The 17165-nt window shown below is 36.9% G+C and overlaps 1 protein-coding gene across 5 annotated transcripts in view; it reads right to left on the bottom strand.

Moving 5' to 3' along the window:
- Positions 1 to 404: 404 nt before the first annotated feature.
- Positions 405 to 17165, bottom strand: part of trps1 (trichorhinophalangeal syndrome I) — a 111692-nt gene continuing 94931 nt past the window's right edge. For all 5 annotated transcript variants that reach the window (XM_065290752.2, XM_065290769.2, XM_065290757.1 and 2 more), the window contains exons 6-7: positions 16270 to 16392; positions 405 to 3990 (exon numbers count right to left, since the gene is read on the bottom strand). In XM_065290752.2, the coding sequence (XP_065146824.1) occupies positions 2848 to 3990; positions 16270 to 16392 (1266 nt within the window). In that variant the 3' untranslated portion in view covers positions 405 to 2847. The remainder of the gene's footprint in view (positions 3991 to 16269; positions 16393 to 17165) is intronic.

The following is a 17165-nucleotide window of genomic DNA, read 5'->3' as shown; positions in this document are numbered from 1 at the left end:
CCATTCAAAGGTTAGATCTAGCTTTCCACAATGAACAGAATAATCAATAGACCAGAGTGTGCTGGTCACTGAACAGTGCAGTGCTTTGAAATAGAAAAAAAAATATTTACTCGTTTGTTAAATTACATGGTTCAGAGTTTAAACACACAGCCTTAGCTCGAGTTTTTAATTCAAATGTTAAGTAAAAAATTGATACTCTAAAATGTTGGGTTATTTTTAACCCAGCGTTGGATAAAAAAAAGGGACAAACTCAAAATGGTGGGTTTTAATATATTGTTTTAACCCATTGTTGTGTCAAATAAAAACCCAGCGGCTGGGTTAGTCCCTTTTGAAAATAACTCAATTTTTATGCTAAGAAAACATTAAAAAAAGACACAATATAGGAGAAGGCGCACACAGCAAACTGCTAAAATGTTTTATTATTTTATTAATTATTATCATCATCATCATTATTATTATTATTCAAGTTTAGATGTAACAGACATCTTTGCCATCTTTGTTGAATCTTTCTTGCATGTAAAAACCTACCAAACACAAAAAATGAAATGAAACAAAATAGTTAAGGTGGCAGCTGAAAAAAAATCAAAACCATCATCTATGCACTTTAAATGCGGCACGTGTAAAAACAACAACGTTCTAGGAATAATGGTTAAAACATTTACATATTTATGCCCTTCGCCTTGACCTTGGCCAAACCGCTTCCAGGCTCCATCAAATACTCCTTGTGTTTCAATATTGCTAAGACCTTCAAAAATAGGCAAGATATCTTTCATTTATTATAATGCAGTACCTGTTCTCAGCATGCTAAAAACACATTTCATCTTTCTTCCTTTGCAATAAACAGAGTAACTGAAGTGCAAGCATTAACATTTTCAAATTAAAATCGCCATTTAGAAAAGAAAAAATTAATAAAAAATAAAAAACTCCTTATGTTATTTAATACCCAACTATATAAATGGTCTGGTGAAAAGCGACAATTTCAGTTATTTTTTAAGAGGCATTTGCAGTTAAGCAGCTTTGTAAGGCTAGTTTCTGAGAAACACAGAAAAAGCCAATTTGACACGTTGAGCCTGAATCTCTCCCCTTTTCCCCAGTTCATATAAATAATGTCTGTATGAAATCAGACTATAAGCCCAACTCACTGAATCTACAGTATTGCCATGAAAGTAGCAAGTACGTAGGACAAACATAACATAAAAATGAAAGTTGCAAACAAAAGCGGAATCTGACAAAAGGGATGTTCAGTAAAAACATGTTTTCTTTCCTTCCATTAAAACGAAATGGAAAAGTGTAAAAATATATAAACGGCTTTGTAGTATACCAAGCTGTTGCCTTGATAAATTATGTTTGGAATTAGAGATTATTATTTAAAAATAGACACGTTTCTTCAGTTGTTCAGGTGGACGGTCATACATCCACACGATAAAGGAGCATAAAGCAAAGTACAGCTGGGTGAAGCTAAGACTATAAATAACAATGTTATGTCTCTTTGAGACAACCGCCATTGAAAGGCACCAGAAACACCTGCAATTATTTCATCAACACTACACCGAACGAAATGATCGACAAATTCAAAGGCGTTTTCAATTTCAAGAAAATGCTATATTGAAAACCGTTCTGAGAATTAGAGGTGGATTATGTTGAGTTTATATTGTTAGAGCTCTGGCTCCTACAAATGTCCAAAAAACTGATTAGCTTCCCTTGAAATGGTTAAGTATTAGGAGAGCAGAGGAAAAAATACAGGAAGACTTCAGTCCAATAAAACAAGCTACTTCATCCAGTACAAAGCGCGAGTACACGATACAGAGGCAACAGAAATAGACGATGCCTGGAATGAATAGTGCCCTTTGGTGGCCAAAGATTAAAAAAAGTTTAATGTCCCACCTTTGGAGGAAAGGAAATTAAAATTTGATAATGTCTTACTGTTTTCCTGGAAAAAAGTTCAAAATAGCAGGTGTTGCTTCATTACGTCGTTTGCTACATTTGCAAATGTAAACGTTTTTCAGAGCCGAGCTCGGGCCCTTATTCGGATGCAATGTTGCATATCAACATTTCATGTAGAAAATACTTTGTACAATATATCAGGCACTGATAATATGATTTATTATTAACAACCTAGACAAAAATATTTGTTTTAATCCTTCCCAAATTCCTAGAGTAATAAGAATTGCATCCCAGCAACTAATGCAGCAGCTTAAAAGTTTCGATGGAATTCTGTGACTTGAGTTATCTCTTAACTAACGAAACCAAATATTAAAACATAAGACATTTAGTATAATGTTAACTAGAGACAGTAAGACTAAACTACAAGTTGTCTATTTCAGCCATACACACTCCCTGAGGATGCTGGATGTTTGAGGACGACGGCCATTTTGGCCGTTGCCATAGTGACAGACGACTGTCACGTTTTCCTACACTGAGCCACACATACAGAAACATCCTCGTTTATATCAGGTAAGAGAACTTTCCATAAATCTGTGAATATACACAACAAACAAACAAACAAACAATAATTACATTTGATTAGGCGTACCTTGCTTGCTGAACTGCCTTGTCAAAACTACATAGCTGGATTAAAGAAAATATATCTAGATTGAATAGCTACTGGTACCGATTTCTTCAAAAGCAGTTCTTGTTAATTCAAAGTAGAACTGGGTAACTGATTTTTGTCCATGTCTGTGTATGTAAGGGTCCACAGAAATGCTATGCTGACTGAAGTTTCGAACATTGGCTGCTTAGGCACCGTGATCCATCTTGGCACATTTTGAGCGAAAAGTACATTGCTGAGTCTCCTATTGGCTTTCCTCACTGCTCTAGTTGTGCTGCAAGTAAACTAGGCCATAGAGCTCACTGGTTGGAGGGGCTGCTGTTTGCCTCAGGGGCTGCCCGGTGGAGACCTCGCTGGATGTGTGTTGTGAAATCGTACTTATCAGCGCAGGCATGCAGGCAGATACTGCACTGGAATGGCCCACCATCACCATGGCAACTCATGTGTAGGGCGAACATGACCTCATCCAGGAAGACGATGCCACAGTGGGCACATTTGCTGGAGAGATCATCTTGTGTGGCCTGATCGACCTTTCCCGGTTTCCCGGGGACTTGGGAAGGGGAACTGTCCTCGTCTACGTCCTCTGTCCGTTCCGTCTCTTTCTCCTTTTCCGGGACCGGTGAGGCTCGTTTCTCGCCCGCGATCTTTTCCTTGGCAACGGGAGCCCCGTTGGGTGTCGGACTGGGTTTGGAATGTTTGATGGCCAGGTCGAGAGGCGTGTCGCTCTCGGGTCCGGCGGGGGGCGGTGGTGGAAAATGAGGTGGTAAACTGAAGGTGGGGTAAGGCACAAAGCTTTGGCACGGATTTGGTAGGCCAGGCACGTGGCCTAGGTAGTGACCCGGGTTTCCTGGCACAGGCATCTTGTACTTAGTCCAGAAACGCAACCAGTCCGATTCGTTTTGCAGGTCGTTGTGAAGGAACGGAAGGCTGAAGAAAGGGTACTGATACTTTTCGATAGGGCTCCCAGGGGGAGAGTAGCTGGCCTGTTTTGATGGACGCATGTACTTCTCGATAGGGCTGCCGCGCTCTGAGCCACCCTTGCCATCCACGCTTTGGGGCCCGTTACCTTCTGCCCCTCCGTCTGCGGGGCTTTTGTGCATATGCAGGGGCGGCATACGCTTATGGATCTCCAGCGTCTGGTTGACGAGGAAGGCGTGTGTGGATCGGGGACTGGGGTGACTTTTGGGTCCCGATGGACCGTAAGCTTCGTATTTGCCAAGCTGAGCTTGGACCTCGGTGCGTGATAAAGACCCATCGGATCCTGCCTCCTCAGTCCTCCTCTCTAAGGGACTGCCGTTGAGACGCTCCTCACTGTTCACGCGCTGCTGCTTTGACCCCACTTGCTCAGACGGTACAGGGTCGGGGTTCAGGCGCTTCCGTGTACGTCGACGGATGATCTGCTCGCCGTTGTTTTGTTTGATGATGTTCAGCGGCCGGGGGGTCTGAAAAAGACATGCAAATGATTACTTAGTGTTATTATTGAAATTAATGTTTGTGCATTCTGTGCACTAAAACAATGTATGTAAGTGTACTCCTTATATCAGGGGTGGGCATTCCTGGTCCTGGAGGGCCACTGTCCTGCAAAGTTTAGCTCCGACCCTAATCAAACAAACCTAAATGCCATTTCCAAATCATACTGAAGCCTTTAATTGGGATTTTCAGGTATGTTGGATTAGGGTTGGAGCTAAACTTTGCAGGACCAGGAATGCCCACCCCTGCCTTATATGTATAGCTCAGTGACAGCAAATTGCATTAGCAGCACAAAAGGTCATGGTAACACATACTGATCATGTATTGCTTGTATGCCATGTAAGTCGATTTGGACAAAAGCATAAATGTAAATGTACTTTAAAATGTTTTCATTTAGCTTGATGTTAAAATACTTTCTCCTTTCCTTGATTAATATGCAAAGGGAACTATTGGCAAGCCTTTCGTAGACCGATTTCTAAAAAAGTGTAAACACTGTAGCGCTATCAAAACATTGCTGTTTGTTTGATCATCCTAAACAGCCAAACAGAGCAACACAGACTCAACCAACAGCATGACTTTGCATCTGTTTGACCGACCAAATGAGAGGGGGCATCGGAAAAGCGATGCGAAAACCATTCAGATTCATTAACCATTAAACAGTTATTTCTGCTGTATTTTGTTTGGTGATGCTTGTGGTGCAGATATTTACTCCTCATATTTAGTCTTTAAAATTATGTAAATTTTCACTGAATACTCACACAAGGGCTAAAAACTCAAAATAGCAAAGTTTGTAATGATTTGGCTACGGTTCTTAACCACTATGATTGTTTAAGGCAAACACATTCCTGTTTTTTGTTTAAACTGAACAAAAAACAGGAATCGTGCAGGTTATCAGATTAAGGAAGATAGGACTGGTGTCTATCCAGCCTGATCTCACAGGGCTTTGTACATATTTTACGAGTTGGCAATTTGTATGAATTTACAAATGTGTACGATTATTCTAAAAACAATACTGAAACCCCGCCCATACACTCTTAGAACGGATGTGTTAAAAACAATACATTAGTGTTGATTCTGGGACAACACACTAAATGCGTGTGTTATTATTGAAACAACACATTTTGTGTTACTTTTAACACAACTTGTGTTTAATTTTAACACAAAGTCAACACAAAATGATACATAATGTGTTAAAATTACAAACAATGTGTTAAAAGCACATCCTTTATAAGAGTGTAACCACAACGAGAGGCAAAAGAAAATCGTAGAAAAACATAAGAATGTCGTCATACTGTAAAAAAAATTCTAATGTCCAGCTGGGGGCGGTGGTGGAAAATTAGGCGGTCAATGCGGTTTCATTTAAACTTTTTTAACTTTGTTATAAATGATAAAAATAAAGTTGAATTAGCTTAAATCTTTCCCAGCTATTGATGAGTTAACTTGTCAATTAAGAGAAAACGCTTCCCTGCCAAATGACAAATTTTTACAGCAATCCGTATTTCTGCTATTATCCACCAGGTGGCGCTCTTACCCCACTTATAAAACCCGAAAGCAACCCCTAAGGGCAAACAGTAAGAACTCCGTGTATGTTTTGATCATCGCTCTGAACCTAATCTCAATCAAAAGTCCTTCACAAAAATGCAATTATTTCAGCTTTTTGTTCAAAATTTTCAATTTTTTAAGAAACCTACCCATATTTGAGATGTGATTGAGTGAACAAATGAAGGAAGGATGATTTTTTTTGAAAGCAAAGGGATTGTTCTTTCATTTGATATATTGTATGGTATTTAAAGTAGGGCCGGGACTCGATTAAAAAAATTAATCTAATTAATTAGAGGCTTTGTAATTAATTAATCTAAATTAATCGCATTTTAATCTCATATAAATATTTGACCTGAGAACATTAAGAAGTAATTTTTACATGGATTTTTATGAATAATGACTGAATACATAAGCTTAACAAAATATTGTTTATTTTTGTTCAACCATGTCGTTGTACCCGGAGTCGGGCTAATGTCCACCCTAGCTGCTGTATGTTTTGCATTGAGATTATACTTGAGGCTCGATGTGCCGCGGTGATATGTGAATTCCTTGTTCCATATCTTACACACAACCATGCTCTTATCGACGCTTACCAGTGATGCGCGGGTCAATGTATAAACAACCCGCCCGCAACTCGGACCGCAACGAAAAATATATATATATTATACCCGACCCGCTTCCTGGCCCGCATTTCTTAAAGTAGTTTGTTTAATATTGCAGGGTTCGGGACTTCTCAGGTTTTGACTGTCTGTGTTCTGGTACCTATGTGCGCGGATGCCCCACCTCGCGTATAAAAACAACAAAACATAATATACTATATAGCCTATATTAAAATTAAAATATATAAAAATGTGCATAATATATTTTTTAAGTTGCACATCGTTTATAGGTTTCTTAAGTGGGATTCGGATGTGAAAAGCGCTGCATAATGTACGCGCCTTTAGTGTTACCATTGAAACTTAACTAAATTAAAAAAAATAAGAGGTGATATATAGCTTTAGCCTACATAAATGCTTATTGCTTTAATGTTGCGAGTTCCTCTTCAGCTTTTCTTGCTGTTATGTTTATAATAGTTCATTGTTCAGAGTTCATATTGATGATCTTATAGTCAATTTAAAAATGTTCTTACAAACTGACTCTATTCGTTTAACTTTTTTCCTTTACCTGCCGTCGCTGTTCTCTGTGCGTGTCCTCCGTCAAAGTAGCCTATTAAAATTAATATGAAGTTGATTTTTAAAAGTCTTAAGCACACCGCAAATCAAACGTGCTGCTACAGTATGCTCTAAATGCGCGTGTAAATTTAACTTCTGGGCACTGCCAGGCTGATTTTTTGAAAAGTAAGTGATATAGGCTACTCACTGCATGTTTTGGCATTCGGTAGCATATGCATCAATGAGATGCACGGTGTTGCTTTTAATGTTCTTTTTAATTTATATTCACAAAACCTAACAACAAAACATTGTTTATAATTACGAGACAAATTATTTGAAACGAAATTCGTTTTAAAGTAGCAAACAAAACTTAAATTAAACTCGTAATAAACTAATTAAATTGAAACAAAACAACATTACAACAATATTTAAACCCAACAATACTCAAACATTAACATATAACAGACATTAGGATACATGTTAAAATAATCTGTAGTTTGTTAGTAGATGTTTATTGGGCAAAACCTCCGTTGCAAACCTCCATTTACCAGAATAAATCATTTTTACTTTGAAATTGATGCGTTGTCACGTTAAAATCAGCTGTTCGTTTAGGTTCCGTCTACTTTTATTTACACTGCACCACAACCCCGGAGTTCTCGAACTAAAACAGGGTCTGCAGCATTTATGAATGACTCTATTAATAAGTGCGATTAAAATGCGTTAAAATGTTTAACGCGTTATTTTTTGTGTAATTAATTAATCTTAATTAACGCGTTAAAGTCCCGGCCCTAATTTAAAGAAGAACATTTTATGGAAGGCATTAAACTTTTGTGAAAAAAATAAAATATTCTGGCACTGGCTGACAAAAAAAAACGCTGGTGGGAAAAGAGTTAAGTTATTTCCCCGTTTATTTTTATAATTTAGCAAATCCTCACTAGTCAAGAAAGTTTAATTTAATTGTAATTTCAAATTGATTAAACTTAAAAATTTAAGTACAACAAGGAATTTTTACAGTGTACGAATTAATCCGAATTAGCCACCTCGTAAAATATGCATTAGTGCATAACTGTCATGAGATTGTGTTGGTCTATCTTTACTGACTCATAAAAATGTCTCTGATCCAATATTGTGATTTAAGTATAATGATTCATCCCTTTTGGGACTGTGAGGACACACTCCTATAATTACACCGGTTGTCATAATAATCTGCCATCAAAAGGCTATTAATTACACTTTTTTACTACTGCTTAAAATTAAACTACACTGATTTCACAAATATGGATTTATGACAGTAGAGTACACTATTCTCATTCCCTTTGTACCTGAGCTTTCAATGAATCCCATGTTGTAAGAATAAATTGTAAAAGAGACTCTCGGATTAACTGCCAGAACGAGACAGGAATCAATGTCTGAGGCTGTTATCAATTGTGCTACTTTATGAGAATAAGCCTGAGGTAACGGTATTTTCCATCTCATTTCTCATCACTGGCGTCCATGCTAAAATGGAAACTACTGTGGTTGGAGACATGTGAGACACGCAAATTTTCTTCGTGGCAGACCTGTAACAGAAGGGAAAGAATGGCACGCTTGGGTTTTCCATCATTACCCATTTATCATGACTATTTTTCTAAACTTAAAATCCAGCGTGCTTCTGATCGAACGGCACTAGGGGAAAAGGCTTTAGTAAGGTGATGCAACTCATGCTGTACTGCCAGACAGATCTTATGTGTCCTTGCTCGCTGCATAGATCCCCATCCGATTCACCCAGAAGAAGAAATAATTTCTAGATGACAGTGAAGCCCCCTCCCCACCTTAAAACTCAATCACGTATGGTTACTACATGCCTTTGTAGTACCCAGATCCACTCAAATATTCCCAGGTTGAGTAATGCAATCCCTCTCACAGAAGAAAGAACAGAATAAAGAGGCTGTGTTCAGGAAAATGTCTCTATCTTGTACCCATTTCTCCTTTAAAGATGGAAAAAATAATATATGCTAAAACGTAGCTCCAAGAAAGGTGCCTCAACCTAGCTTTTGGCTCTGTACCATATGTTTAAGGGGTAGAAACAGGAGCTGCTCATTTTGAAGAATGTTTGGCCACTGGGGGGACAGAGTTAAATCTAAAACAAATCTTACTGTGCTGTCTGAATTCAGTTAATGCCCTGTGATGGATGGTGTTAAAATGCAAGCTCTGGCTCTTTGGATCATGTCGGCCTGTCTGTCTGAAGAGAGGATGGGGATCAAAATCAGACAAAAAGAAAGACTGCCCTCTACTGCCGGACCGTGACAGGCTTTACTTCACACTTCATGGAATTGAGTCTCTGATCTTCTGCTTAAATGTATTATGATGAACAAAAGAATTGTGTATGAATTTATTACTTGGCTTATCGCAGAAATTATATCAGAGAGCAGGCAAAAAGAGTTATGCTCATTATTGGTGTAGAATTTTTATAAAGAACTTTTTTTTATAAATTTTTATTAATTTATGTTTTTTATTAAAGAACTTTCTTTTTTATTAAAGAAGTTAATCTAGTAGTTTAGTAGTTAATTAACATAATCAAGTAGGTAATCAAGATAATCTTTTAAGTTGTAATTTTCTACACCACAAGCTACTAACTGGCTATTTACAGTAGGAGGCAATTTTTTTATATATTTACTATGCAAAACCCTCTAAGTGCGTATGTTTTTTTTGTAAATGAGCATTTTTTTAAAGGATTCTTCCAACAAAGCGGTATTTCTGAATGGCCCAAGGCCAGGATAAGCACATTTGAAGTGCAAGTATTTGTTATCTGTATCGAGAGCATTCTGTTAATATCATTATCTCATTTATGACGGAGGTGGCGCTTAGAGGCTTTTGCATCTCAGCTCCTCATATATTTTTAAATCAATGTTATATTAATTTAATGTAATCATATAAACAATACAAATTTATATCAATTCTTTGCTGCACTTGATACTTCAAGATTTTCTATGATGAGCAATTCTTAAATTTTAAGAGATTTTCCATGAAACCAGATACTTTACACCTAACACAATACATCATCTACTTTACAATAGATTGTATTTTTATATCTTAGTCATACAGAATCAAATTGCAGATTTTACCTAAATACAGCAAAAGATTTAACACATTTAACAGTACACACCAACACCTGAAGGAAATTATTTACTAGAAAGAATCTACAAGAGAGCGTCTTTGAATATTTCTTAAGCTTTCTCAGTTAAAACACACAATACATGACCATCAAAGCTGAACTATCACACTACTAATAAATTTAGTAGTGTTAAGTAAGAGGTAATGTATAGATAGCAGGTTGTTATCGCAGAAATAAGCCCCCGCAGTGTGATCAGGATACTTGTATTGTCTTGTAACACACTGAAGGGGCTTATTTCGCAATAACAACAGGGTGCCTGTAGCTTATTACACATCTATTTACCTCATAAGTAAGGTAATGAACATTGAATATTGTTTTGAAATATTTTATTTGCTCATTTTTAACAAATGCAGACCTTGCTAGAGGAAAACCAGTTTACTTTTGGTTTTAAAAAAGGACAAGACATTCAAACGTCACGAACACGCAACTTGGTTTAATCATTTGTAAATATAATGTCATATGTTATTAAGAGACTTAATTTTTGTGTAATATTAAACTATACCTGTCAAAATGATTTGCAGCATCCAAGTTTCAAGCGGTTGTTATCTCGGAATAGCACATCTTGGAATGTCGCCAATCAGAATCAAGCATTTTTGAATGCCGTGTAACAAGTCAGGAATAACTGACGACTGGCCGTTGAATTATAAAAAAAATAATGCACACCCGAGGTTATTTTCATTAACCATTATTTTTCATTCCACTTATACTACCATTACCACACCTCAAGACATCAATTACATGATTTATTTAAAGGGATTTGTCCGGTTTTTGTACATAAATCGCTGTTGTGAGTATGACTATTTCTTCTGCGTCTCATACAACGGCTCTTTTGCCAAAACGTCATTTTAAAGCTGGCAATGGAGGCTTGAGCCATTAATATCATTCTTATGCAGTTATTAATGAAGTTATTAGAAAGAGAAAGAGAGAGAGAGTGACAGAGACACATAAAGAGAAAGATAGCGAGCAACGAGCAAGAGAGAGATTGTGTGAACGAGGCTACCTCTGTGCGTCTCTAAACAGCGCTGTTATTGCCTCTGCAAATCGTCTGTCATGTTGTTTTTGTTCGTCCTTTATTACAGTTAACTATGCAAAGTGATATGGAACTGTAATGCGGTCAAGAGAGTTGCCTGGAACTACGTTCACCGTGCGTTTCCCAGAAAATAACTCCACACCTCAGAACGTTCATCAGCCAATAAGATTCAAGCATTCAGACCCGTAGTATAAGTAAGGAATAATTGACGACGAGCCGTTGAACTATAAGAAAATAATGCACACCCATGGTGGTAATGCGGCACGACGCAAAGCATTATATTTTTGAATAATTCAAAGGGCCGGAGTCAATTATTCTGCTTATACCATGGCTACCAAAATCATTGCTCTGGTTGACAAGTTGAACATTTCTCAGCCAATCAGAATAAAGCATTCAACAGCCCTGTGGTCTAACTTCAGTTAATTAACTCTCCAACATTTTCTATTATAAATGATACGATACAATAAAGCAGGAATAACTATTAAACGTTGGATGTTATTTACTTATATGAAGAGAATGTGAATATAAGATAACTCTGTAGTGTATATTGAACTGAACAAGACATACCAATTTTTCAGTCTTTCTATTAAATGCCAGAGTAGCCTTGAGGTACCTTGAAGTACTGGTCAACAGTACTTAACTCTGGGTACTGCTGACAAATTGCATAACGATTTCTTTACTTACTCAGCAACCTTGGGCATTTCTATTCATGACATCTCATCTAGCTTTGACAGTCTAAGTACCCCGGAGAATGAAAGAATAACATGAAACAAAGAAATGATTCTGAAAAGGTTGTGCAGCACGTGAATAAAACCTTGCTCACTATTCCAGAGTTAACTGGCAATTCTTTCTACCTTTCAGGTTTTTGTTGCGAGTGCTGGTCAGAGTTCAGAAGCTGACAGAAAAGTTTTAAAGAACAGTACAAATATTCCGTCTGCAACCCACATAAAAGCTCAAGAACGACGAAACTGAAGTTAAGCACAGAGGCGGCCGCAAGAGTTTTATGTTGGGCATTGACGCACAGCTACGCACATGTCGACTCCTATTATTAGAAGACAAAATCTGAGAGACATTTATTATTGCAATGTGTTCTGGCATGAAGGACCCAGACCTCCATTTAGAGCTCTCTGCAGTGTGGTTTTATGAGGTGCTATTATCAAATGATTTCTGCACGGCGTGTAAAAGTTTTTATTCCTAAGTATAAAAATACGACTGCCAGACAGACAAAGGACTTCGCTGGACTACCAACTAAAATGGTCATCCTGAATATTTGTCAAACCTAAGAACGAAGCGACTACAAACATCCTGCACATAAACCCTGTCTCCCTAGTCTTCTCTCTCAGGAATTCAGTCGACAAAAATGATTCAGCGTTTAACAGCTAAAACCAAAAACACAAACAACAGACAAACAAACGAATCCCACAGCCAGTGTTCGGAGAGACCCTGAAGGCTGAGGTTTTTCAGTGTCTTGTTTATTAGCTTCTAGTGAAGTGTGACGTGTACACAACCTGATGGTCCACTGGAGAAGCTACTTTATGGAAATAGAAGAGAAGAAACAGCCAAATAATACAAACACGCACGTCAACAACTGGTCAATCATTCCAGCGCTCGAAGGTCTGACCAGAATTCAGAGCATCGTATTTAAGATCAGCGTTGAGCATGAATGCAATATATCAATGCTTTTGTTGTTTTTGTAAAGATGCTGAGTGAAAAAAATTGATCATTGTTCCAGATAATTTTTTAAATAAATAATACAATTGTTTGGCTTTGATCTGGTCTTGCCATCTATTTTTTAATTGCTGTCACTGGGGTGGTACCATTTCAAAAAGTACACCTTTTTACTTAAAGAGTTCATATTAGTACCTACATATTGGTACCAAATAATGCATTTTAGTGCCTCCAATGTACGCTAAATATTAGGACTATTATAAAAGTGACAGCTTGGACCATTTTTCTAACAGTATTGTCAGTAATAATAACCTGTTCTCTTTAACCACTAAGAACAAGCAAAAACACAAGCAATTTATTTCAATAAAAAACTATTCATATTTAAAGCCGTAATTCAAAGAATATAAAACCAATTTTGTATTTAAATGAAACACTATTTGATAAATGACAGGCTTTTAGATACTTGACAATCAACATGATTGAATGAGCCCTAAAGCTGATGTACTGCTGGTAATTTAACCACATCAGACATTGTCGACAATAATGTCTATGCATAAATTATAAAGGGAGCCTGAAGCTTTAACTGTAAACATTTTCAAGCCTAACAAACGGAAATCTTTTGCTAAAAGATTAAATTACCCGAGAATGATTTACTCTATATATACATTTAACAGAATTTTTATAAATACCCTACTACGCAATAAAAACATACGGTAGTTAGAAAAATACGTGACTCTGTTTGTAAAAACCCAGCTAAAGTAATTTTTTGTGATTTACTGTTTTCTACAAAAAGCAATTATACAGTACATAAAGAACGTTTTGTGAATATATAACCTTGATATCTTTAATATTGACTAAGTAAGACTGCTTCAATTGAAATCAATGGCTGAAATAAAACTTTGATGCTTGTTTTTACAGAAAAATAATAACGTGACCTAAAACATAAAATCCCAGCAATATTCACAATTTTGCTTACTTATCAAAATCAGCACAAACACATCAGGACAAAATCGCCAAGCCCTACGACTGATTATATAGCATACCGCTCTTATCAAATTGATCGCCACTAGATCCTAAATATCAGTTTCATCTTAGTTGTAAAGCTGTCAAGAATTCACTCAGTGTCACAGCCACCCCTCCAATGTTTCTCTGTCCCGCAAACCCATGATGGAACTCCAACATAAATGTCAAAGTCTGAAAAACTTCCACCGCAAGGAAACTTATTTACTCCAGACAGTGTTTAATGTGGGGCAGTAAATGGAGCATACAGTATTTCACAGGGCCGGCTGTAAAGCGTCCATTGATTGCAGGCTCTCTGATGAAGCGGTGCAGACAGACAGGCAATGCGAGCGCCTGTGCAGGGTCCAGTTAGCATGACTCAAGCCCGCACAAACCACCAGGTGGCATGGACCCTGAAAGGACCTCTTGTGGTCTGCCTAACCCAAAACGACCACACTGATTCAGTCGGCCTCTGTATCAGTGCCCATGCCACCCAAGATCAGATACTGATAGCCTGGGGCCTCCGGTGCAATCTGACATTTCATATCACGACAGAAAAATAAAAAACATGACCCAGTTATGAAGGAGTTCCATGCAAAGCTAATGTTAAAGGAATAGTGCACCCAAACATAAAAAGTCATTATTTGTGACCCTGCCTGTAAAAACCCAGGTAAAGTAATTTACTGTTTTCTACATGAAATCATTGGACATAATGTAAAGAACATTGTATGAAAATATAACCTTGATATCTTTAATATTGGCTGAGTAATGTCATGTCAAAGATTGAAATGAGTGATTAAAATCAAACTTTGATGCTACTAATCTCATAATTGGGTCAGTGACAAAAACGGTTTGGCAAGATGAAAAAAAAATGTAAAGACTTTTTTTAAAGCATGCATCAGGTTTATTTCAATGCACATAGTGCATTTATGTAGATTTTTTTGCAATAAAAAAATTATATTTGCACCATTTCTATGAAAGTTAAGACTGAATGGACCCGAAAATGTCAAATGGTGTAACCAATTGTGCCAAAGAATGAGAAATATTAAATATTTTATCCACTTTGATGACATGTCAGCATAATCATCATCATCATCAAAAAAATAAAATAAAAAAAATAATATAATTTAAATAGTTATTTCTAAATGTAAATTTTAATGTGTTTTATTTGTCCTGACATATGCTGAAAACAGCTCTGTTTTCTTAATAATCTTTGACAAATGATGTAAAAATGTATGTATTAAAAAAATCATATTACACTATGATTATATTTTATTCCACTTTTTTATGAATATATTTATATTTTTATATATAAAAAAAATACTAGTTACACCAACTGACACGGACCGGTTACACCACATTGACATTTTTGCAATATCCCCCAAATATTAGTTCAAAATGAAATAAAACCAGAAATGTTAGACTTGGTTTTCAAAAAAGAGAATATATGCAAGTAATCTGCAAATTTATTTTGAAATTTTAACCCTTTTATATTTAATTGAACCATACGGACACAAAATAATTAACGTCACGTCATTGACCCAATTACCTAATAAGACTTTAGCTTTTTTTACAGACAGGGTCACATTTTAGTCAGTCATGTTGTTCCAAATTTTTATGATTTTTTGCAGAAAACATAAGAGACATGACAGTTCAGCCCACTCTTTCAAACAGTGAATGGTGACTTGGAATATAATATTGTATAAACTACTTTTAAGATTTTTGAAACATGAGGGTGATAAATATAACAGAAAAATTACAGAATTTATATATATATATTTTTTAAATTAGTCATTATTTTGTCATCCTCATGTTGCTTCAATCCCACATGCTGTTATTTTTCCCAGTGAGCATTACTACAAACTTTTGAAAAAAAAAGTGAGCCTTCTTTAAAATTCTCATTTTGTCTTCAATGAAAAAAAGTTTACAGCATAAAGTTTAACATGAATCTGGGAAACTGATGACAGAACTGATTTTATGTTTGGGTGAACTATTTCTTTAAGGGTTAGGGTTTGCCAATGGTCATTGTGCCTGGCTCAGGTTTTAAAGGGATAGTTCACCAAAAAATTATAATTCTGTCCTCATGTTGTTCTTAACCTGTATGAGTTTTTTTTTATCTTGATGAACACAATAGAATATATTTTGATATTGGTAAGTAAACAGCTGATAACAATTGACTTCCATAGTAGGAAAAAATATTTTGGAAGTACTGTGATAAATGATGGTAAGCACACAGTTGACGTACCCATTGAATTCCATCAGATTTTTTATTCCTACTATTGAAGTACATGGTTCCAATCAGCTGTGTGCTTACCATCATTTATCAAAATATCTTTTTTTGAGTTCATCAGAAAAAAGAAATTCATACAGGTTTAGAACAAGATAAGGATGAGAAAATGTCAAAATGTTCATTTTTGGTTGAACTATCCCTTTAAGGTCAGGTGTTTGTTAGGACTGTGGGAATTGGGGTACCCAGCTGGTGCAAAATTACTTCCACAGGGCCATTAGCTGGCTGCAGGGCTCAAGGAAGGCCAAAAGGCCTCTTCCCCTGGGGAACCCCAGCATCCTCGCCTGACAGCGCGGAAATGAAGCGGTCAAACCAGAGCTGCTACACTGTCACCTCTACATTCATTTCAACTCTCTGTTTCTGCGATTTGTGGGTGGGCTGGCGAGAACGTAAATGTTGTTTTCTTAGCTCCCTCCTTACCGAGTGCAGCTTCTGATACAGGCCACACGCGTTGCACACGTAGCCACCGTTGGCATTCTTCCGCCACAGTGAGGTCTTGGTGGTCAGACAGTTGGCGCAGAAGACCCCCGAGCCCCGTCGTCTCTGAAATCATAAGAGAGAAAGAAAGCCAAAGTTAGTCAAGTTGGATATAGAGAAAAGAGGGAGAAGGAGGGCATAATACAAAGATTGATGGAGATTTACGCTCGGCGTGTATTCGGAGGTAAATGTAAAAACGAGAGAGCCTGACACAGAAAGACAGTCGGAGAAAGAGAGACAGAGAAAGGGCAAAAAAAGAAAACAGTGGGGTGTAGCTGAATACGGCAGCTCTAATGGTGAAATGTGATTAATTGAACCAAGCTCATTGGAACAAAAAACTTAAATTTTGGTCATTTATAGGTTTTGCAAAATACTGCCAAAGAGTGAGAGAGTGGCAACAATACCAGCTTCACCTGAAACCTCAAATGGAGACCATTCTGAATGAAATGAATGAAAAATATTTTTAATAATTGAAAATTATTGATGGCCAAAATGTCCGTTTGGATGCATTTGGCTGGCTTAAAATATTACAACTAAATAAAAAATACTGATTAATCAACTATCCATTCTTAATGACAGGAATTTTGTAAATATACTACTGGACTCGAAATATCTAGTAGCTTGAAATATTGCGCTCTACTGTGAGAGGAGGGAAAATAAACTGAACTACGAAGCAAAAAAGAAGAGAGATATAGCTACATGAATCATCCACAGGGAACAGACAGAACTACAAGCGTATCCCAAGAGTCGTTCAGGGCAAACCAAGAACTATCTAGCGTACGGCCCCTGTAAAACTCATTTAGCCTTATAGAACGCATGCGATTTATTTAGCCCAACTT

Source organism: Paramisgurnus dabryanus, chromosome 19, assembly GCF_030506205.2.
Source record: "Paramisgurnus dabryanus chromosome 19, PD_genome_1.1, whole genome shotgun sequence".
Taxonomy (NCBI): Eukaryota; Metazoa; Chordata; class Actinopteri; order Cypriniformes; family Cobitidae; genus Paramisgurnus; species Paramisgurnus dabryanus.
Note: the sequence above shows the minus strand (reverse complement) of the source record. Positions and strands in the feature narration are given on the sequence as shown.